The 23,710-nt window shown below is 40.7% G+C and overlaps 1 protein-coding gene across 3 annotated transcripts in view; it reads right to left on the bottom strand.

Moving 5' to 3' along the window:
• Positions 1-23,710, bottom strand: part of ARHGAP10 (Rho GTPase activating protein 10) — a 368,778-nt gene that overhangs the window by 143,688 nt on the left and 201,380 nt on the right. For all 3 annotated transcript variants that reach the window (XR_009692905.1, XM_061142466.1, XM_061142467.1), the window contains exon 14: positions 1,204-1,278. Coding sequence is in view for 2 of the 3 variants with exons in the window: in XM_061142466.1 (XP_060998449.1) it covers positions 1,204-1,278 (75 nt within the window). In the remaining variant the exon portion in view is untranslated. The remainder of the gene's footprint in view (positions 1-1,203; positions 1,279-23,710) is intronic.

Here is a 23,710-nt window from a genome sequence, read left to right as displayed (position 1 = left end):
TGAGAGAAGTGTTTCCAATTTTAAAATTAACTAAAAGCAGATGCTGTTGTCCCATTAAACTCTGCCAGCTGCTACTGAACCACTGGCAACCTGAGTCTATTTAATTTGGAGCTCACTAATGGTAAAAAGGAAAATCTGACGGCCAAAATTGCACACCCAAGTTAAACCAGAGAGGCAGAAAATGAAAACAGCTCATGAAACGCAAATGTATTCTCATAAGGCTCTTCCAAGTGATGACGAGTCATTTTTCCTGCGGTTAATATCTAAAAAAAGGGTTGTTGATTATTAAATCCTGAATTCAAACACAGCCAAACAAGCAATCTTATCTGTAACACCCAAGCTGATTTTAGGCAGTTCGGTTCATGCTTCCTCAAAATGAGCCTCTGCAACAATGCTTGAAGAGGCAGACAGGTTTAAATGCATTGATAGAATACCTGAGGGTATTGTTAATATTGATTAAAGTGAGATAGCAAATTAATTAATATTTAGCAAGGTCATAATGACAGATCGGTTTGACACATGGGCCCTCAAGCCTGATGAGTTATCATCAGCCCCCCAGGAGGTAGCCTGCTTGAGGCCGGGGTGCAGGGGCAAGTGGGGCCTTATACAGGTGGCACTGAGCTGACAGCAGGGTAATGTAAAAGCACTTTGTCATTCGCATAATGTCTGGGGTAATGAAATGAATTCACTTTCTGGCTTCCTCTCGTCTGCGATGCCAAAGAACACTGTGTTATCAGCACAGATGGAGAAGGCATGGTTCTGGAGAAGAGCCTGATACAAACAAGCCAGTGTGAATACCAATGAATCCCTGAGAATCAGACCCTCGCTGTCGAGTGACAGCTGGGGAGCTCCAGAAAAACGAACGAGTCCCAGGGGTCTTGTCCAACCAAACGTACTGTCAAGACTGCACGGGCAATTTGGAAGCCAGGCAAATCAGAAGCCTGGCTTTTCCTTCCCTGGGAGAAGCAAGCAGAAGACATTCACCCATGAGCTGTCTTCTTTTCTTCCTCCCTTTCTTAGTGAGAGAGGCCTGAGCAAACACAAATCAACTTATCTGAGCCAACTCTCTGCTCAGGAGAAAACTCCTGGAGGCAGTAGAAGAACAGAATGGATTTCTGAGTTAAGTTACTATGAAACATTAAGTTGTAAAGTCAACGAACATCAACAAATAACGCATGGAAAATGATTAGAAAAGAGGCATACCCATCAACATACTCAGAAGTCTCTGGACCTTTGAACTCACCCCCACAACTCGATACAATCCTTGGTCATTTATACCTATTGGAAGAGAAAAAATGTTAGCAAAATACAGTAATTCAAATCTGAAAAGCTGTCGACAAATAGTTGCACACAGAATCCTTGCTAGCTCACATTAACTGCATTCCTGTTGCCTATAAAAAATAATGTTTGACAAGAGCAAGTGTTTACCAACTTGTCTTAGCAGCTTGGTATTCAAGAGTTGCAGCTGGGAAAAAAATAAAGTTCCACATGGACAAAATGTAAAGAGTAAACATTAATGAAAAAACATTGGTTAAGCAGTCGTCACATATACCAATGCAATTTGTAAAGATGCACTGTATCTTTCACATTTCTTATGTTTAGGTATTCTTGAGATTGTTCTTGACAAGTTTTAACCTTTTAAAAATAATATGATGCTGATTGGTACATAGAAATTGTTTGGATGATTCTTGAAGACCAAGGAAACCACTTAATCAAAAGTAAGTTTTCTTTTGTGTTTCCTTAAGGGCAGTATATGCATTGTCCAGAGAAGCACTAAAACTCCAAATGAGGATCGCATCAAAATTATACATCAAAATGAACCAAACCACTGCATTCTCTCTCTGTGGATACCTGGAAACAAAGTATCTCAAAGTACAACAGACAGGAAATAAAGGCAAGAAAATGCATCAGCAAATATAACTTAGTATGTTGGACACAAGATTGTTTGAATTCTGATGTGAACAAGCCAATTGAAAAAGGACATTTTTGAGGCAATCAGGAAACTTGGACTGGCATTAGGGTTATGTAAGAAAATGTCTTAATTGTTTATGTTGCATATTGAAAGGAGTAAGAGTAATCTATCTTAGATTTGCTTGAAGGAGGAGGAAGGGAATGAGGAGACTGTAGCAAAATCGTGAAAATTTTTGAGTCTGCACAAGAATGCAGGAGTTCATTGTACCCTTTACCTTTTCTGTACTTGAAATTTCCATGATAAAATCACCACTCCCAAAAAATGTGACTTAATATCTTTATTTCTTAAAAGAGGTGAAACTTTCTGTGTGTTTGTTTTCTGCACCACAAATGCTAAAACTAACAAGAACCGGACTGGCTGGTCCCGAGATCATGGCTCTAATCTGCAGAGTTTCCAAAACAAAACACCACACCAGAAAGGCCGAGGGACCCAAGGGAACTTTCTCCTTTTTTTTTGCCTCCCTGTATGAAGCGGTGCCAAGCGTACCAGCCAGAGTCTAAGAACTGGGTTCAAGTCACAGCCCAATCCCTCCTGAGCCCTGAGACCCAGAGCAGGCCAGGAACCTTCTCTGAGTCTCGACGCTGCCTCCGAGGTCAGGACAGTATCTCATCCTGGCAATGCAGGCCAGGTCTCTTGGCCTTCCTTAATTAATAGAAATTGACTAAGGCCAGACAAGAAATTCAGGCAAGGCTTTACTGGGGCCCCTGCTGCAGCATGGGGGAGCAAGAACAAATAACTGGTCCCCCTGCTCACAGCCCGAGGTCGGAGGAGAGCTGGTTCCTCACACAGGGTGAGGGTAGGGGTGGGCCCAGAGGTTGGGCTGGAAGGGTGGCTTAGGTGGTCTGCCTCCCTTTTGGTGGTTGAGTGTGCAGGGGGGGATGTGCTTTTGCTTCCTGGCTCTTCAGGAGTGGCAGCTGGATTTTTTTGGTCTTTCTGTATCTTGTTGCCCATGATTTGCGCCAACTGAGCATGCATGCAGATATCTGCAGTCCTTTACAGTTTCTTTGAGCTAAAGCTCCAATACTTTGGCCACCTAATACAGAGCCGACTCACTGGAAAAGACCCTGAAGATTGGAGGCAGGAGGAGAAGGGGATGACCGAGGATGAGATGGTTGGATGGCATCACCGACTCAATGGACATGAGTTTGAGCAAACTCCAGGAGATGGTGAAGGACAGGGAAGCCCGGAGTGCTGCAGTCCACGGGGTCACAAAGAGCTGGACACGACTGAGACTGAACAACAACAGTTTCCTTGTATGTGACAAAGACAAACACAATGTTTCTTTGTCTCAGGGAGACATTTGTCCATGTGCAAGCATTGCAGCAAGGGTCCAGGTCCCAGTCTGTCTCACTGGGAGATCACAAATGATACCTACATGTGCCCTGCCTGTTATAACATACCGCACACACTATGTTTCATTATTCCTTATAAAAATGAGGATTTCTGTTCCTTCTTTTTCACGTTTTGGCCTTTATTTCTCCTTGTGTGCATGCTCAGTCGATCAGTCGTATCCTACTCGTTGTAACCCTAGGGACTGTAGCCTGCCAGGCTTCTCTGTCCTTGAGATTCTTCAGGCAAGAATACTGGAGTGGGTTGCCATTTCTTCCTCTGGGATATTTTCCCAAGCCAGGGATCGAAACTGAGTCTCTTACATCTCCTGCATTAGCAGGTGGATTCTTTTACCACTGAGCCACCTGGGAAACCCTTGCATCTCCTGACTCAGCTTCAAATTTCTGAATGTCCTGTTTGTCTGTTCTGTGTCCCCCAAAATGCATATGTTGAAGTCCTAAACCCCAGTACCCCAGAATGTAACAGTTTTGTAACTAAAGTCTTTAAAAGAGGTGGTTAAGTTAAAACAAGTTCATGAGGGCGGGTCCTAATCCAATAAGACTGGTATCCTCATAAGCAGAGGTCAAGTCACAGACACACAGAAGGAAGACAATGAGAAAACGGAGGGAGAAGACAGCCGTCTGCAAGCCAAGAGCAGGGGCTCTCAGGAGAAACCAGCATGCCAACAGCCTGTCTCGGATCTCCAACACCCTGTCTCAGATCCCCAGCCCTGAGAACCACTAGAAAATTGATTTCTCTTGCTTAAGACCCCCAGTCTGTGGTCCTTGAGTATGGCAGCCCCAGCAAACAGACACACCCTCTTTCTGGATTTTCTCTAGAGCTCAAAGAACCAGGGCGGCCAAGGCCCTTCAGTCTACACAAGGCTGTTCAGAAGACTCAAGAATCAGAGTAGCAGAGAGGCACCTTTGTGAAGGGAAATGCTGAGAGCAGAGAAAAATGAGGTCAGCCCTGTTAAGAGTTAGAAAAATGGTCAAAAAACAAAAATCAGAGCTTGAGCCTGCTAGAGGGAAAAAGACCAGACCTCACGCCTTCCTTCTCCTAGAGGCTAGAAGGCTATGTCCAGAGAGTTGGAAATACCAGAGCATTTTTTTTCAACACTCCTCTATTTAAGAAACCTAAAATAGTTTGGCCTCAAAGCCAGAAGCCAAGAGAGCAAGTCATATTCTGCAGACTAACATGGCCGTCTGAGAAGTGCCAGACAAATGTAGAGAAATGAAGTAAGAATGTTACTTCAGCAATAATCATCACTCTGTGCTGCTAATTGCGATCAGATAATTGATCAAGTTCACATTCATCAAACCACGAGAAGGAGAGTTAATTGCTAATGCATAATGAAAGGTGCATGGGGGAATTAATGCTACTCAACACTTTTTACTTTTTTAAATAAATTTAAATAAACCTTGTTCAAAAGCAACTTGGAAACAGCACATGGACCACACATACTCAAGTCATATGCAGAAGCGTCTGTTTCTTGTCACACTGTCCTTAAAAGCACTGGACTAAATAACCAGAAAAACTACATCTATGAACACACGCATGATGTGAAAAAGGCATCATATAAATAAATTTAAAGGCTATAAACCAATCAAAATGTCAAGTCATAGGATTTTTACAACCTCTGCAACTTCTTTCCAAATTTTCCTCTTCCAGCCAAAGGGATCACTATTTCTCATCACCAAGTATTATAATTTTGAAATTTTTCTTTAACTTCCTCCCTGTCACTTTCCAAATTCAACAGACCAATGTCTGCATTTTCTTCACACTTCGGACTAATCTCTGCTTCTTCAACATGGCCTTGAATTTGATGCCTGTATGTTGAGCACCCCTAATAAGGACACACACATAACCATAATACAGTCTGAACACCATCATTTTTTTCTACTTTTTATTTTTCAAGTGACTTTGATTATCTTAGGTCTTTCCCATCCACACTTAAGAGTAAGTCATCAAATGAAGTCTAAGTTCCTCAGCTGAACAAGCATGTAAGGCATAGACACATAACTCTTCATAACGAGCCTCACCTCACCAACCCATAATTTATTGTAGAGTACTCATCTAAATCAGAACAGACCCCTGACTATTACCCACGAAAAACCAAATTCATCCCTTCCTCAGGCACAAGTCCCCTCCGAGAGAGAAGTTCTTCCCTTTCTCTTCATTAATGACTCATCTGCCAAATATTTATTCATTAAATATATGGCAGGTGAAATTCGAGCTGCCCAAGAGTCAACCGTGAGCAAGATAAAGTCCCATCCAGAACGTCGAACTAAGAAGAAAAAAAAAAAAAAATCCCACCTTTTTTCTGTCACTATCCCATACTGGTATTTCCTTTAATTAAAAATGTTATGTTTTGAACTTATGTATTCTTTTTCCATCATTTTTTTCTACTGAACTATAGTTCACTTGTAGTGTCGTGTTTGTTTCAATCATACAGCAAATTCATTCAGTTATGTGTATGCATGTGTGTGTGTGTGTATTCTTTCCCAGATTATTTTCCATTATAGGCTATTACAAGACATTGACTATAGTTCCCTGTTCTATACAGTAGGTCCTTGTTGCTTACCTGATTTACATACAGCAGTGTGTATCTGTTAACCCCAAACTCCTAATTTATCTCCCCCACCACCACCATCTCCTTTGATAACTATTAAATTTGTTTCTATGTCTAAGAATTTTTTTCTATTTTGTAAATAAGCTCATTTGTATATTTTAAACTCCATATATAAAAAGGTATTAGATGATAGTTGTCTTTCTCCAACTGACTTGCTTCACTTAGTATGATAATCTCTAGGTCTATCCATGTTGCTGCAAATGGCATCATATTTATGGCTGAGTAATATTCCACTCTATATAGGTATCATGTCTTCTTTATCCATTCATCTGTTGATGGGTATTAGGGTTGCTTCCATGTGTCAACCATTATAAACTGTGTTGCTATGAACACTGGGGTCCAGGCGTCTTTTTTGAATTAGAGTTCCATCTTTTCTTGACATATGCCCAGGAGTGAGACTGATAGATCATATGGCAGCTCTAATTTTAGTCAGTTTTTTTTAAGGAACCTCCATACTGTTCTCCATAGTGGGTGCACCAATTTATATTCCTAACAACAGTGTAGGAGGGTTCCTTTTTCTCCACACCCTCTGATATTCCCTTTTTCTGAATTTGACTCATAATTAATTCCTTTTAACATTTGATTACATTTAAAACAAGCCCAAATCCTCCCATTCACAATTCCCAAAACCAAACATCTGAATGCCTGACCTGACATCAGGCTATTTCAGTCTGCTTTTTCCCCAGTCAGTATGAATATTCATACATCACTATGTTAAAAGTAGTTTCTACACCAAACCTGTCTAAAGATGTTACATGCTCGACAATTTATGTCCCATACCACCTTTTCTCATACACATTCACCTCAGAATTCTCAGATTAAGAACTGTGGACCTGTGTTCCTCCGTCTCTCCCCAAATATGTAGACATATTACCTACGTAATACTAGGAAATACTACGTAATACTAGGAAAAATACTAGGTTAGCTTTGGTTTGGGGTTTTTTGGTGTGTTTGTTTTCAATAGCTTTCACAGTGCCTTGCATAGAGTAGCTGAGGATGGAATAGTATACCTAGGTTGATTTGACTTGAAATTAATTTAGAATTACAGATATAGATTGGACTTGGCCTAAAACAGACATCACACTTAGGAACTAAAAATTCAAATATCCAAAGTATTAATAAACAAAACAACAACTCTCAGAATGGAAGTAAATATTTGCAAATGAAGTAACTGAAAAGGGATTAATCTCCAAAATATATAAACAGCTCATGAACCTTCATATCAAAAAAGAATCAAAAAATGGATGGAAGCTCTAAATAGACACTTCTCCAAAGAAGACATACAGACTGCTAAAAAGCACATGAAAAGATGCCCAACTTCACTAATTATTAGAGAAGAGCAAATCAAAACTACAATGAGTATCACCTCACACTGTCAGAATGACCATTGTCAAAAAAAAAAAAATCTACAAACAATAAATGCCGGAGAAGGTATGGAGAAAAGTGAACCCTTCTACACTGTTGGTGGGGATGTAAATTGTTATAGCAGCTATGGAAAACAGTATGGAGGTTCCTTCAAAAACTAAACTTAGAGCTACCATATGATCCAGCAATCCCACTTCTGGGCATATATCCCGAGAAAATCATAATTCAAAAAGATACATGTACCCTAATGCTCACTGAAGCACTGTTTACAACAGTCAAGACATGGAAGCAACCTGAATGTCCACCAACAGAGGGACAGGTATAGATGTGGTACACACATACAAAGGAAAATTACTCAGCCATAAAAAAGGATGAACAATGCCATTTGCAGCGACATGGACGGACCTAGAGAGTGTCACACTGAGCGAAGTGAGTCAGACAGAAGAAGACAAATTTCATTATGATATTGCTTACATGTGGAATCTTAAAAAAGGATACAGTTGAATTTATAAAGCGGAGTTATAGGTGTAGAAAACAAACCAATGGCTACCAGGGGCAAGTGAAAGGAGGGATAAATTGGAAGATTGGGACTGACATATACATAGTACTATATATAAAATAAATAACTATTAATAATAAGGACCTACTGTATACCACAGGGAACTCTACCCAATACTCTGTAATGACCTATAAGGGAAAAGAATCTAAAAAAGTGTGAATATACATATACGTATAACTGATTCACTTTGCTATACACCCGAATTGAACACAACATTGTAAATCAACTATACTCCAGTAAAAAAATCTTAAGAAAAACCCAAGGTATTAAAACTTTCCCAGCATATCAAAACTCAGTGACAGCTGTCATTACCACAATACTTTCTAACTTTTAACAAAAACCTGTAATCTCATCAGAGTATTTACAGGCCAACAGTTTTTTTTCTTGAATAAATCAGATTGGTTCTGACCAGTAGGAAAGACAAGGTGAGTGCTCCCCAGTTCACTGGCGAGCAGCTGATGACAGCTGTCCCCGGCGAAATCAAACTCGTCTTCCCTCTCCCACCTGCCTCCTCCAATCTCACACAGCGCTGTCGCCGAGCACTGCCCACATCTTCCTGAAGGAGAGGGCCGAGACACAGGAATGAGTCAGGCTTCGTCATCCTCTCTGTCTCACTGTTTCCCTCTGCAAATGATCAGCTCCAGCAAACACTCACGTGGAACTCAGGAACCCCAGAGGGCAACCCAGAGGTCCTGCAGGTGGGCTGGAGATCAAATGAGAAAAGAAGACACTTCACTTGACAACTAAAGGAAAATTACATGCAAAAGGGAAAAAAGGAAACTTTCAAGGCTTGGTGAATTCTATGAAAAAACCGAGGTAGCAGTAAAGGCTGGACGAGGTAACCTGACCAGTCAACATGGTAAGAATAAAACGCAGTGGTGTCTGCAGTCAGGGAAGCAGAAGAGAGAAGAAAGGTAATCAAAACACGCACCCAGGAAAGGCAAACAGGGAGACGATGACTGTAAAGTGAATGGAAGGAGAAGGTGGGAAGAAATGAGAGGATCCTGGGCTAGAAATTATATCACATTTCATTTCCTGTTAATTTCATAACCACTGTTGAGGACTTACTATACTTTAGGCACTGAGGTAGAATAAAGTCAGGACACAGGGTAAAATTTAAAAAGGCATTCAAATTAAAAGAGAGAGTAACTTGGGACCCAGAGAGTCATAAAGTATTTTCTTTTGAAAAGAACTTCTTTGGCTTCAGAAGCAGATTCTGTGCCTGACAGCACATGGTATACATTTAACAAAGAAACAGAATAAATTAATACACTGAATCAGTGATTCATAACTTGATGACTGGCTAGTAAAAATACATGGAAAGAAAGAGACAAAAAAGATTATAATGAGAAAAAATAACACAACATTTTAAATTGCCTATACTCCAATGTAAAACAAACAAAAAAATTTTTTAAAGAAAAGAAAAAATAGATGTGACTGTACAAAGAAGTAAGGTTTAAACTGAAACATCAACACTTCTGATGGTTAACAGGCAAACAATTATTGAAAAGACCTTTCCAGGTGTATGATTCTACAGAAATAAAAGATCAGGTTCCATGGGTCTATAAACTAACATTCATTCAGTTCTCACCTATTGACAGTAACCAGCAGAGTGCTTGGCATGAACTGAGATATTTGGTCAATATTTACAGAGGAAGTGAAACATTTATTTGCATTTGTGCATGCTGACAACAAGGGTCATTAATGTTCAAGCTCACATTCACATCAAAAGTCTAAAATATGCCATTATTAATAAGGCTCATGTGCATATACACATGTGGACATGCATAAATACAAATATACATTTACATATCCCACCAGCACTGCAAAGACAAATTTCCCTGTGGGCTATGTAATTAATAAGCATAAATATTCATGCATATATGTTTTATATCTTATATATCTTCAAGATTCTTGAAAATAAAAGGGAAGGAATACCATAGGTCAAATGATTAGGAAAAATTTGTGAGGATATACCTAGCAACAAAGCTTAAGAATGACAGCTATATCACAAATTATTGGAGTAATGCAAATCCAAACTACAATGAGGCATCACCTCACACCAATCAAAATGGCCATCATCACAGCGTCTACAAATAATAAACACTGAAGAGGGTGCAGAGAACAGGGAACCCACCTACACGGTTGGTGCAAGGTAAATTTGTGCAGCCACTAATGGAGAACAGTATGGAAGTTTCTCAAAAAATTAAAAACAGAGTTGCCATATGATCCAGCAGTCCCACTCCTGGCCATACATCAGAGAAAAACTCAAATTCAGAAAGATACATGCACTCCAGTGTTCAGAGCAACACTATTTACAATAGCCAAGATGTGGAAGCAACCTAAATATCCATCAACAGGTGAATGGATAGAGAAGATGTGATATATGCACACATACACACACAGTGGAATGTAATTTAGCCATAAAAGAACGAAATAGTATCATTTGCAGCAACAAGGATGGACCTAGAGATTCACGTACTAAGTGAAGTCAGACAAACACAAATATTTTTTTTAATATTGCTTATATGTGAAATCTAAAAAAGTGATACAGATGAATTTATTTACAAAACATAAATAGGCTCACGGATACAGAAAACAAATTTATTGTTACCAAAGGGGAAAGAAAGGGAAGGGACAATTTAGGAGCATAGGATTAATAAAATAAACAACAAGGATCTACTGTGCAGCACAGGGAACTATATTCAATATCGTTTAATAATCTATAGTGGAAAAGAGTCTGAAAAAGTCTATGTGTATACACTGAAAAAGTGTATGTGTATACATGCATATGTTTGCGTGTGTATATATATGTAAGTAAACAGTATACATATACACACACAATTATATATATATATATGTGTATGTGTGAACCCAGCTGTGTCTGACTCTTTGCGACCCAATGAACTGTAGCCCACCAGGCTCCTCTGTCCATGGGATTTTCATACTGGAGTGGGCTGCCATTTCCTCCTCAAGGGTATCTTCCCAACCCAGGGATCAAACCTGAGTCTCCTGCATCTCCTGCAGTGGCAGGCAGACTCTATCACTGACTCACCTGGGAAGCCCTATATACTGTGTGTGTGTGTGTGTGTGTGTGTGTGTGTGTGTGTGTGTGTGAGTATGAGTGTGTGTGTGTGTGTGAGAGTGTGAGTGTGTGTGTGTGAGTGTGAGAGTGTATGTGTGTCTGTGTGTGTGTGCGTGTGTGCATGTGAGAGAGTGTGTGTATATGATCGAATCACTTTGTTGTACACCTGAAATAATACAACACTATAAATTAACTATACTTCAATTCTAAAAAAAAAGAATAGGATATTATAAAAGTCATTCAAAGAAAAGCAATGAAAAGGCTCATGAACATTGTTTCGGGTCACAGGTGAATTACAAAACCTTGGCAATGTGTTTCTTACATACATTTATAATTAAGTCCCAGTAAACACTATGTTTAAATGTCTGTGTAAATGCTTTTCAGGCCATCCACTACACTGAGTTACATAAACAGGTTCATACACAGATACCCTTCCAAGATACAGGGTCATTCATAATACTTTAAGATTCTGTCAAAAACACATGTTTATATCAAATCAGCTTTAAATACAAGCACATAAAACCAAGAATGCTTCACTCTTCCATCAAAGGAACATATGTATTCCACATCATAATTTAAGATGCTCTACATATAAAATTGAAGAATTCTAAAGCTTTAGGAGAAGAATGCATTATTTTAACACTAGGTAGCAAATACTGCAAAAAGCAGGTTAGGAGACCATTTCTAAGCACTGGGACAGTTAGAGGATTAACTATAGCTTTACAAAGATTAGAAGCTCAAAATGATACTCAAAATGATACATCTTCATTCCGGATCTTGGTTCCCTCATTAAAAAAAAAAAAATACAACCATCTGGGAAACAAATTTGTTGGGGTTATAGATACAAATTATTACAAATTAATGTTATAGAGATTCTGGAAGCTTCCAGCTCTCCCCTCTCCCAGCTGAATAACCTGGCAAGTTACTCAATCTCTGTCTCAAATTCTTTATCTGAAAACGAGGTTAATGACGGGATGGAGTTGCTGAGAAAATAAAAGAGATGATGTTTATAAAGTATTTGCATAAGCCTTACATAACAGTCATGAAAATCTCTTACTGTAACATAAAATTCAAGATTAATATCAAAATAATTTGGCACAATGCATATAAATAGTCACCCTAACGAAGGCTTATAGTCTGCAGCCCACTGTCATAAAATAAAGCATATCCTGGGAAGAGAGTCAAAGTTTATTTAATATGAATGACTCATGGAAAATATAAAATTCCTGTTCACCAATAACATTTGGAATTTCTCCCTTGGATGATAATTATTTGGGCGGCAGATAGAAAAGCATTACAGAGAGCTAGTACCTGCCAGGAACTGATCTGCATTTTCCTTTCCTGTGAAGTCTTGCTTTCACTTTCATGTTGCCTTTCCCACACTCTTTCCATATAAATCCACTTCTAGGCTGGGATCAAGGTGCCTCCCTATCCACAGGCACCTGGAAGACAGGTCTCAGGATTTCACTCACATGTTCTTTTCACCAGACCAACCCAAGGCTGAGCTCAGAACCCCGCCAGCCTGGCACTCCTGAGTCCAGCCATCACATGCACACCCATTCCAGCGGGAGTGAGGCATGTTCAAAAAAACTACAAGGCAAATATCCAATTCCAGGTCCAAGCCAACTTCTTTGGAAGTACTGATAACTTCTGGACTCTACAGCACATCGAGGTCTGACCATGAGTCTCATCCTCTCAATCCAAGTCTCGAATATAAAGAGTGTTTGGTTTATTAAGGCCTAACTTTGTATTAGGGCCCAAATGGACTACAGAATATTCCCAATACTCCAGATAGCTGGCCTCAGCTAGAGTTTGTAGAGAGAGCAAAAGAAAGAATTTTTGTTTCAGACCAGAAAACCCCTAGACTTGTTGCATTCCTTGTACAAGCACCCAAACCAGCAGGCAAAATGTCTAGAGGGGGCAGGAGAAAGCTGCAAAGTGACAGGAAGTTTCTTATTTCATTAGAAACTCTCAGGGGGACAGCGTTTCCCAGGTGGCCCAGTGATTAAGACTCTAACAGGTACTGTTTGTGGTAAAGAATCCATCTACCAATGCAGGAGACCTAAGAACTGGAGGTTCAATTCCTGGGTTGGGAAGATCCCCTGGAGGAGCGCATGGCAACCCACTCCAGTATTCTTGCCTGGAGAATCCCATGGACAGAGGAGCCTGGTGGGCTACAGTCTACGGGGTTGCACAGAGTCAGAGACCACTGAAGCACTTAGCATACAGCACATGCTTCTCCTGCAGTGGGCACAGGCTTGATCCCTGACCAGGGAATAAAGGGAACACAAGCCGCAAGGTATGGCCAGAAAAACTACTCAAGGGCACACACTCTCCTCAGAGGTCAGATGTCCAGCTGTCCCAGATCTAAGACATCTAGCTTCAACTCATTCAAGGCTCCCTTCCGTCTTTCCTCACAGTGTGAACCTTGGGAAAAGAAGCAGCACACAGTCTCTGGACCTTGTGGCAGAATTCAGCATCCCTGTCACCACCAAGATGCTCCATCACCCAACTCTTCCTCTCACTTTACTTCTACACCACACAGCATTTCTAAGACTCACAGACCAGGATCAGATCAGAGGCCAAGGTCTGAATTCCAGCTCTACCACTTTCAACTTGTCTCCTGAACTAAGCACCTGAGCCTAAGAAAGATGATATATCTGGTCAACTACCTACTAAGTTCTATAGGGATTGGGTGAAGTAGTGTAGTAGCATACACGAAATACTTAGAAAAAGTAAACTGCTGTTTAATAGATTTTAAACACTGTCAGATGCAGCTTCTACACTGACATGATGTCTGCCACTAAGAGACTTTCTGAGGCACTGCAGAGAGTCTCAGCAAAGGGGACATATCTTTCTTGGGCTGATGATACACCTCAGGGGTCCATGATGGAGCTGATCTGGAAAGAGGGCAGGTGTAACTTCAGAATGCCTTTATCCCAAATTGAGTTGAGCGCTTCATAGAGAGATACTCAAATCTTTTCTCCCCACTTCCCTTTCCTACTGTCTAGTTTCAAACTTCCTCTGTTCCTTAAAAATCTGTCTTCTGAAAAGATACTCAACATCACTAACTGTTGTTGTTTAGTCACTAAGTCATGTCCAATTCTTTTGCAACCCCTTGGACTGTAGCCCACCAGGCTCCTCTGTCCATGGGATTCTCCAGGCAAGAATACCAGAGTGGGTCACCATGCCTTTCTCCAAGGAATCTTCCCAACCCAAGGATCAAACCCAGGTCTTCTGTGTCTTCTGTGTCTCCTGCACTGCAGGTGGATTCTTCACCACTGAGCCACCAGGGAGAAATGCAAATCAAAACTATGCTGAGATGTCATCTCATATAGTCAGAATAGCCATCATCAGAAAGTCTACAAATAAAAAATGCTGGAGAAGGTGTGGAGAAAAGGAAATCCTCATACACTGTGAGTGGGAATGTAAACTGGTGCATCCACTATGGAGGTTTCTTAAAAAACTAAACACAGAATGACCATACGATCCAGCAATCTCACTCCTGAGCATATATCCAGAGAAAACCATAATCTGAAAGGATACATACACCCCATTGCTCACTGCAGCACTGTTTACAATAGCCAAGGCACAGAAGCAACCTAAAAGTCCACCAACAGGGGAATGGATAAAGGAAATATGGTACATATATACAATGGAATATTACTCCACCATAAAAAGGAAAATGCCATTTGCAGCAAAATGAATGGACCTAGAGATATCATATACTAAGTGAAGTGACACAAAAACAAATATCATATGATATCACTCATAGACAGTATCTAATTTTTTTTAAAAAAATAAAGACACAAATGAACGTATTTACAAAAGAGAAACAAACTGACAGATATCAAAAACACACTTACAGTTACCAAAGGCAGAGGGATAAATCAGGAGCTGGGAATGAACACACACACACTACTATATATAAGACAGATAATCAACATGGACCTACTGCATTAGCTTCCCAAGTGGCTCAGTGGTAAAGAATCCACCTGCCAATGCAGGAGATGGGGATTCAATCCTTGGGTCAGATAGATCCCCTGGAGAAGAAAATGGCAACCCACTCCAGTATTCTGGCCTGGGAAATCCTATGGACAGAGGAGGCTGGTAGGCTACAGTCCACAGGGTCATAGAGAGTTGGACAGAACTTAGCAACTAAAGAACAACAATAACCTCCTGTATAAAAACTCTACTCAATATTCTGTGATCATCTACATGAGAAAAAAAATCTAAAAAAGAATGGATACATGTAGATGTACAACTGAATCATTCTGCTATACACACGAAGCTAACACAGCATTATAAATCAACTATACGCCAATAAAATAAAATATAAAAAAATCTGTCCTCTACTTTTCTCATTCATCTCCAACAACTTCAGAAGATCAGCCTAGAGAATCCCCATCTCCTCAAGTTCACTATTGTTAACAGCAGCAGATCTTTAAAAAAAAAAAAAAAAGTTGGTCTTGGATTTGAGTTGTCGTTTTCTAGCTCTGAGGGCTACACAAGTCAAATGATGGCTCTGCACTTCAGCTGACCATGTAAAATGAAAAAATAGCACTGTCTTATGGGGGATTTGTGAGGACAAAACATAAGAATGTAACAACCTCATTTTTCTCCGGTTTCATAACTTCTTGACTTCTACGGGTTGTTTCTTGGTCCTCCTTGCACCTGAGCTATCTAGAACCTGACACTGCTGACTTCCTCCTCTTTCAATCATCCCCTTGTGACAAAAACAAATACCATATATTAACCCATATACGTGGAATCTGAAAAAAAAAAAAAAAAACTGGTATCGATGACCTTATTTCCAAAGCAGAAATAGACACAGACATAGAGAACACATGTATGGACGCCAAGGGGGAAGAGGGGATGGGATGAATTGGGAGACTGGGAAAGAGACACATGCACTACTGACACTACATATAAAACAGAAAAGTGATCAGAGCCTCCTGGGCAGCACAGGGATCTCTGCTGAGTGCCCTGTGATGACCTCACTGGGGGGGAAATAGAAAGAGGGGATTATGCGTATACTGGAGAGCTGACTCACTTTGCTCTACAGCAGAAACTAGCCAATACCGTAAAGCAACTATGCTCCAGTAAAGAATAAAATAACTCCCCTTGTGGCTTACTCCACATCACACTCTCTTGACTCCTTCATTCTTCTTCTTCTCGTCCTCTAAACACAAAGATCCCCAAAGAGCCTGCCCTTTGCCCCATTTTCTTCTTACCTCATCATCTACCTGCATGACGTTCTGCCTCTCTGAACTTCGCCTTGCTGAAAATGGAGGCCCATCAGCTGTCTGGATGCCTTCAACCCATTTCTGATGGCACCTTGAATTTGGGATACCCAAAACCAATTCAGATTCCCTCAAAAGTTCTTCTCTTGAATTCTCTGTCTTGGCTAAAGATGTCTTTATCTACCCGGGTGGAAACCAAGTTTTTGTTTTTCTGTTTTACTTTTCACTTTTGTTTACCTCCCAGTCCTGAATATTCATTGGAAGGACTAATGCTGAAGCTCCAATACTTTGGCCACCTGATGCGAAGAACTGACTCAGTGGAAAAGACCCTGATGCTGGGAAAGATTGAAGGCAGGAGAAGGGGACGACAGAGGATGAGATGGCTGGATGGCATCACCGACTCAATGGACATGAGTTTGAGCAAGCTCTGGGAGTTGGTGATGGACATGGAATTCTGGCGTGCTGTAGTCCATGGGGTCGCAAAGAGTCGGACACGACTGAGCGACTGAACTGAACACATCCAACAGGTCACCAGATCCTGTTTTTCTCTTGAGTCTCTCTTCCAATCCATTATCTCTTTCCTTCTGCCAATGGAAAGTTTAAACCATCACCTCTTACCTGGATTATTTCTACAACCCAACCAGCCATCTTTGCTTCCCTGCCCTTCCCCACATCAACTCTCAGTTCAGTTCAGTCACTCACTCGTGTCCGACTCTTTGTGACCCCATGAACCGCAGCACACCAGGCCTCCCTGTCCATCACCAACTCCCAGAGCTTACTCAAACTCATGTCCATCAAGTCGGTGATGCCATCCAGCCATCTCATCCTCTGTCGTCCCCTTCTGCTCCAATCTGTCACTGTGTCACCTGTGCTTGCACAACTGAGGCAAATATGCAGCCCAAATATGCAGTTGCCAGCAACTGAGGCAAATATCCCAGCCCGGGATCTACCACACACTGGCCTCAACTGCTTACAGAGCATCTTCTCAAGTCATCCCCACCCACTCACCTCTGCCAGCAACACCCCAGGGTGCACGAACACCAACTGTGGCAGCACCTTCCTCTGACACAAAGAACAGGTTTGCCTGCAGCCTTGGAAAATAAGAGCTAGTGTCCATCTAGAGCAAACAGCAGGCACACGTGCCAGTCATTTCAAAACAGTCAAGTCTCCAAAGTTCAGAGTTAGTCTCCTACAGCACCGTGCACAACGTACTGTGTGCAGATATCTCTCACCCGCTTTGCTATGCCCTTGGGACCTGAGGCTCAGGACACCAACACAAGATGTAGGATGCTGCCTACTGAGAGTAATGAACTGTCCCTGATCCCTGATCCAGGAGTCTTGAGTTTTCTACCAGCATCCATGGAACTCTACAAGGGAACGTGTTCACATGAAAGTTAGATAAAACCTCAGAGCCTTCACTGCCTTAAACTAAAGGCGATAGTCAAGAACAGGAACCATATCTCTACAACTCCCCCCGCCCCATATCTTTCCTTTAAGAAACAGCCAAAAAGTGCTGAGTAAAGTCCATCTAACTTGTGCACACTCAGGAGCGGATAAGTAGTACAGCAAGCTAGAACGGATAGGCTGCTAAGTAAGAGTCATTTTCTCTTCAAACTCAGCACTCACGTAGCTCAAGTTTAAGCAGCTACAAATTTTTACTTACATAAATTAAAAAAGAGACTCAGATTTAAAGCACAAGTTGGCTGTTGCTATTTTCTTTTTTTTTTTTTTTTTTTTATTTGTAGAAAAGACTTTTTTTTTTTTTTTAATTTTTATTATTATTATTATTTTTTTCCAGTGGGTTTTGTCATACATTGATATGAATCAGCCATGGATTTACATGTATTCCCAATCCCGATCCCCCCTCCCACCTCCCTCTCCACCCGATTCCTCTGGGTCTTCCCAGTGCACCAGGCCGGAGCACTTGTCTCGTGCATCCCACCTGGGCTGGTGATCTGTTTCACCATAGATAGTATACATGCTGTTCTTTTGAAATATCCCACCCTCACATTCTCCCACAAAGTTCAAAAGTCTGTTCTGTATTTCTGTGTCTCTTTTTCTGTTCTGCATATAGGGTTATCGTTATCACCTTTCTAAATTCCATATACATGTGTCAGTATGCTGTAATGTTCTTTATCTTTCTGGCTTACTTCACTCTGTATAATGGGCTCCAGCTTCATCCATCTCATTAGGACTGGTTCAAATGAATTCTTTTTAATGGCTGAGTAATATTCCATGGTGTATATGTACCACAGCTTCCTTATCCATTCATCTGCTGATGGGCATCTAGGTTGCTTCCATGTCCTGGCTATTATAAACAGTGCTGCGATGAACATTGGGGTGCACGTGTCTCTTTCAGATCTGGTTTCCTCAGTGTGTATGCCCAGAAGTGGGATTGCTGGGTCATATACACAAAAATAAACTCAAAATGGATTAAAGATCTAAATGTAAGACCAGAAACTATAAAACTCCTAGAGGAGAACATAGGCAAAACACTCTCCGACATAAATCACAGCAAGATCCTCTATGACCCACCTCCCAGAATATTGGAAATAAAAGCAAAACTAAACAAATGGGACCTAATGAAACTTAAAAGCTTTTGCACAACAAAGGAAACTATAAGCAAGGTGAAAAGACAGCCCTCAGATTGGGAGAAAATAATAGCAAATGAAGAAACAGACAAAGGATTAATCTCAAAAATATACAAGCAACTCCTGAAGGTCAATTCCAGAAAAATAAATGACCCAATCAAAAAATGGGCCAAAGAACTAAACAGACATTTCTCCAAAGAAGACATACAGATGGCTAACAAACACATGAAAAGATGCTCAACATCACTCATTATTAGAGAAATGCAAATCAAAACCACAATGAGGTACCATTACACGCCAGTCAGGATGGCTGCTATCCAAAAGTCTACAAGCAATAAATGCTGGAGAGGGTGTGGAGAAAAGGGAACCCTCTTACACTGTTGGTGGGAATGCAAACTAGTACAGCCGCTATGGAGAACAGTGTGGAGATTTCTTAAAAAACTGGAAATAGAACTGCCATATGACCCGGCTGTTGCTATTTTCAAGATACTTGTTTTTTTTTTTTTTTTAAGGCTGTGCCATGCAGCATGCAGGATCTTAGTTCCCCCACTAGGGACTGAACCCATGCCCCCCGCATTGTGAGCTCAGAGTCCTGACCACTGGGGAAGTTCCAGGAAGGCTCTTTTTTGTTTTTTTTTTTTTTTATCGGTCCTGTACAGAGATCAGAATACCATTGGAAAAGGTCTAGTGGTGTCTCTCTGCTGCCACCTGCCTCACCACCTCAGAGCAGCTGTGGCATCAGGGACAAGTCAAAAATCATCACAATTTCATATCCATATTTCTGTGGGTTTATTCTCACGTATGGGCTTCCCTGGTGTCTCAGCGGTAAAAAAATCCGCCAATGCAGGAGACGTAGGTTCAATTCCTGGGTCAGGTAGGTCCCTGGAGAAGGAAATGGCAACCCACTCCAGTATTCCTGCCTGGAGAATATCATGGATAGAGCAGCCTGGTGGGCTACAGTCCATGGTGTCGCAAACAAGTAGGACACAACTTAGCAACTGAACAACAATGTTAGGCTACCCTGGACAATCTCTCTTTTTTTTCTTTTTTGGAAAGCTTGAGATAATCTAAAGCCATCTTCTTCTTTTTCCATATGCAAGGTCTCTTCCTTGCATTTGAGCCATTTAACTGCTCAAGTGTCCATTACAAGGCGCTGAGAGACGGAGGTTGAAAGTCAAGCCAGATAATTTTGTTGCTTGTTAAAAAAGTCCCACAGCATTACATGACAAGCTGAACTCAGGTGGTTTCCTTCCCTGTGTAAATTACCATTAAAAAAATAAACTTCCTTAGTCTTCCCAGAGCCTTGCATCAATGATGGGACCACTTAAAGATTACTGGCTTCAATTAATAGATTTATTTCTAAGCAACTCACATTTACTAAGTGCTCAATGTACGCCAATATCCCAAGAATCCCCATTGCTAATTTTCACAACCACACTACAATTTGCTCCTGTTAGCCTGTCCTACTCATGATAAAATTGAGACAGGTTAACAAGCTCACTTACAGGGCTGCAGAGCTCAGAGAAAAGTGGAGAAAGAGATTCTAATCAGGATTGACTTCTGAGCCCCTGGTCTCCAGCATGATGCTACAAGTGCCAAGACAGGCTCACAAGAAAATGCCCATGGATCTCATCCAACCGTGAGCCAAACACACAAAACTCCCACTCGGGAGCAAGACGGTTTAACCATTTTTCCCTATTAATTTTACAGAACCACTCATTTGGAAGCTAATAGCTTTGGAAGTGTACTTGTTCTTAAAACAATTAAGATTACTAATTGAGAAAATGAAAAGTCAGTCCTGACTCGCCTGGAGTTAGTATTTCAGCTCTGTATTTGCATTATGCAGACATCACAAGACTCCAGCTCCCTCCCACAGAAAACTGTCCCCTCTCTCCACCCACATGCATCTCACACTCATTCTGATTAAAAAAGAGACAGTGAGCAAGAAAGTCTAGTTGACTTGCTATAAATTTTCCAGTTCTTTATTTTCTTCATTTTGCAACGTAAATGGCCCCTGGTAATTTAAGATTAATGTGCAACCCTGGTAAAATATGTGGCAAGTTTACTTCGGGCATCTTCCCTCCCACAAAGATTAATACTCAAATTGTACATTATCATCTTCTACCAGGTCCATCCTAAGGCTCCATACAGCTCTAGAAGTGCTCTGGAAGCAGGAAAGTCCTCAAGCCAACTTCAGGATATTTTTCCAAAGACCTAAAACTTTGCTTTCTAAAGAAAGAGAAATTCACTTTTACGTGAGACAATTCAAAGACTGCCATATCTTAGATGTGGCTTCCTACTTCTATCCCATGAATTCACAGCTTGTTACAAAGCTGAATTTGATAACTGACAGCTTGCCTAGACTGACGTCTTAATGCCATGCTCTAGAAATTAAAGTGAATATTCAAATTATCCACATATGGAAGAATTTTTTAAGAGAAATTTCATAAACCAAAGTGGCATACGAATTTAGTTTTAAATTACGACTATTTAAAAAATAGCAACTGAAAGAAGTTTTTCAGCAAGCCTTATATTTTGTTTTTGCATATTTTATAGTGCATGCACCTGAAAAACATGGTATCATCCAATTCCAAAAAAACTAGGTGCTGGGCATGGGAGGCAGTTTCTTAAGTTATTTACAAAATAAAATTATTCTCCACGTTCTGAAACAAAATTAATATATAATTAACAATACCAGGCAACAGAAGTGCCAGATGAAGGAACATGGACATCTCAGGATTAAAACAATACAAAGGCTGAATGAGAGGGGAGTTTGGGGGAGAATGGATACATGTGCATGCATGGCTGAGTCCCTCTGCCGTCCACCTGAAACTATCACAACATTGTTAACTGGCTATACTCCAGTGCAAAATAAAAAGTTTAAAAAAGAAATAAAACAACTCAGGGGAAGGATAGAAAGAGGAAACAGATACACTTAATGAGCAGTAAAATCTACTGTGTACAAAAATTAGCTCTCTGACCATCACAGACGGGGCAGGAGTAGACAGAATGAATGAACTTCCTAGTTACAGTCTTTTAGAAACTAAAAGCCTAGAAGGGTAAATACAGTTGGACCCACCTGTAACTTTCTGAAAGGCCTCTCTTTATTGCACCACTTTGGAACTTACATCTCATCACCCACAGAAAGCAACTCTTTCCCAGAGTAACCTGAGCTCACCCTTTCTCCCACGTGCCTCTTCAGCCCCTCCATCCCACATACGGCCACTAATACTAGCTTTCATATTTACCTCTCTAAGCCTGCTATTCTGCTATCGACCACCCTCTAGTGCTTATTCAGGTTCTTGTCAATTAAATGCAAACACCTGAGTATTTCTTTTATTCTACTTCTTCATGCTTCCTTTCCATTTAGCTTTTTTCTGTCTCCACGTCTTTGATGAGGTCTCTCTAAATGCTAAAATATACTTTTCCACTCCTTTAAATCCAAAGAAGGCTGTTCCAAAACACACTTCAATTTAAGATGAAAACTCAAAAATCAAAAAATTAAGATCATGACATCTGGTCCCATCACTTCACAGTAAACAGAAGGGAAAAAAGTGGAAGCAGTGACAGATTTTACATTCCTGGGTTCCAAAATCACTGTGGACAGTGACTGCAGCCATGAAATTGAAAGACACTTGCTCCTTGGAAGGAAGACTGTGACAAACCTTGACAGCATATTAAAAAGCAGAGACATCACTTTGCCAACAAAGGTCCATATAGTCAAAGCTATGGCTTTTCCAGTAGTCATGTATGGATGTGAGAGTTGGACTATAAAGAAAGCTGAGCACCAAAGAATTGATGCTTTCAAATTGTGGTGCTGGAAAAAGCTCTTGAGGGTCCCTTGGACTGCAAGGAGATCAAACCAGTCAATCCTAAAGGAAATCAATCCTGAATATTCACTGGAAGGATGGATGCTAAAGTTCCAATACTTTGGCCACCTGATGCAAAGAGCTGAATCACTGGAAAAGACCCTGATGCTGGGAAAAACTGAAGGCAAAAGAGGGAGGCAGAGGATGAGATGGTTTATAACATCAAAATTGGTTGGACATCAATTTGAGCAAACTCCAGGAGATAATGAAGGACAGGAATGCCTGGCATGCTGCAGTCCATGGGGTCGCAAGAGTCGATGTAGCAACTTGAACACACACACACAGACACACACTCAGCAATCTATCTGTATATTCAAATTCTCTTCATCCACACAATCTTGTAACAGTTTTATTTTAGTAGCTGAAATATTTAAATTACTTACAAATATCTATGTTTTATCTATCATTCATGGATTGAGCATTACATGTAACCAACCTTTAGTATGAATCCCAAAAGCCTAGAGCAAGGCTATATTCACCCCATGAATGCTCCATAAATACTGGCTTCAGATGAGAACTACACTTTAACTATGACAAATCAATTGTTACTGAGGGAAGGAAACAAACATGGAGCTATTTTCTTTGGAAGTTTTCTGTTGTTTGTCTGGGTTTAGGTTGGGTTATTTTAAAAAAGAAGTTGAAAGTCACCCATGCAGCAGGACACTATAAAGATAACAACTGTGTATTCCGTTGCTCCAATACGTAAGAAACTCTTCCATTAAGACTCCTAAATTTTACTACATATTAGCATCACCTGAGGAACACTGAAAACACCGGCTTCCTAGTTCACACCCAACAGCAGTGAAATCAGACTGACTGCGGGTGAGAGCTAGGCAGCAACATTATTTAAAGATCTCAGGTGATTCCATGGCACAGCAATGTTCGAGAACAGATGCTTCAGGAAGTCCTTCAACTTGGAAAACATAAGCAATATGCTCCCAGGTGCGGTCAGATGACCTGGATCCATTAAGAGCTGGTACAAGATCATTAACAAATACTTGGTAAATGGATGAAACATCCGTTGATCTGACTCTCTCACTTGCCTTAGCTTCATGAACAGCTCTG

The sequence above is a fragment of the Dama dama genome, chromosome 5 (genome assembly GCF_033118175.1).
Source record: "Dama dama isolate Ldn47 chromosome 5, ASM3311817v1, whole genome shotgun sequence".
Classification (NCBI taxonomy): Eukaryota; Metazoa; Chordata; class Mammalia; order Artiodactyla; family Cervidae; genus Dama; species Dama dama.
This window is presented reverse-complemented; position numbering and strand designations above follow the sequence as displayed.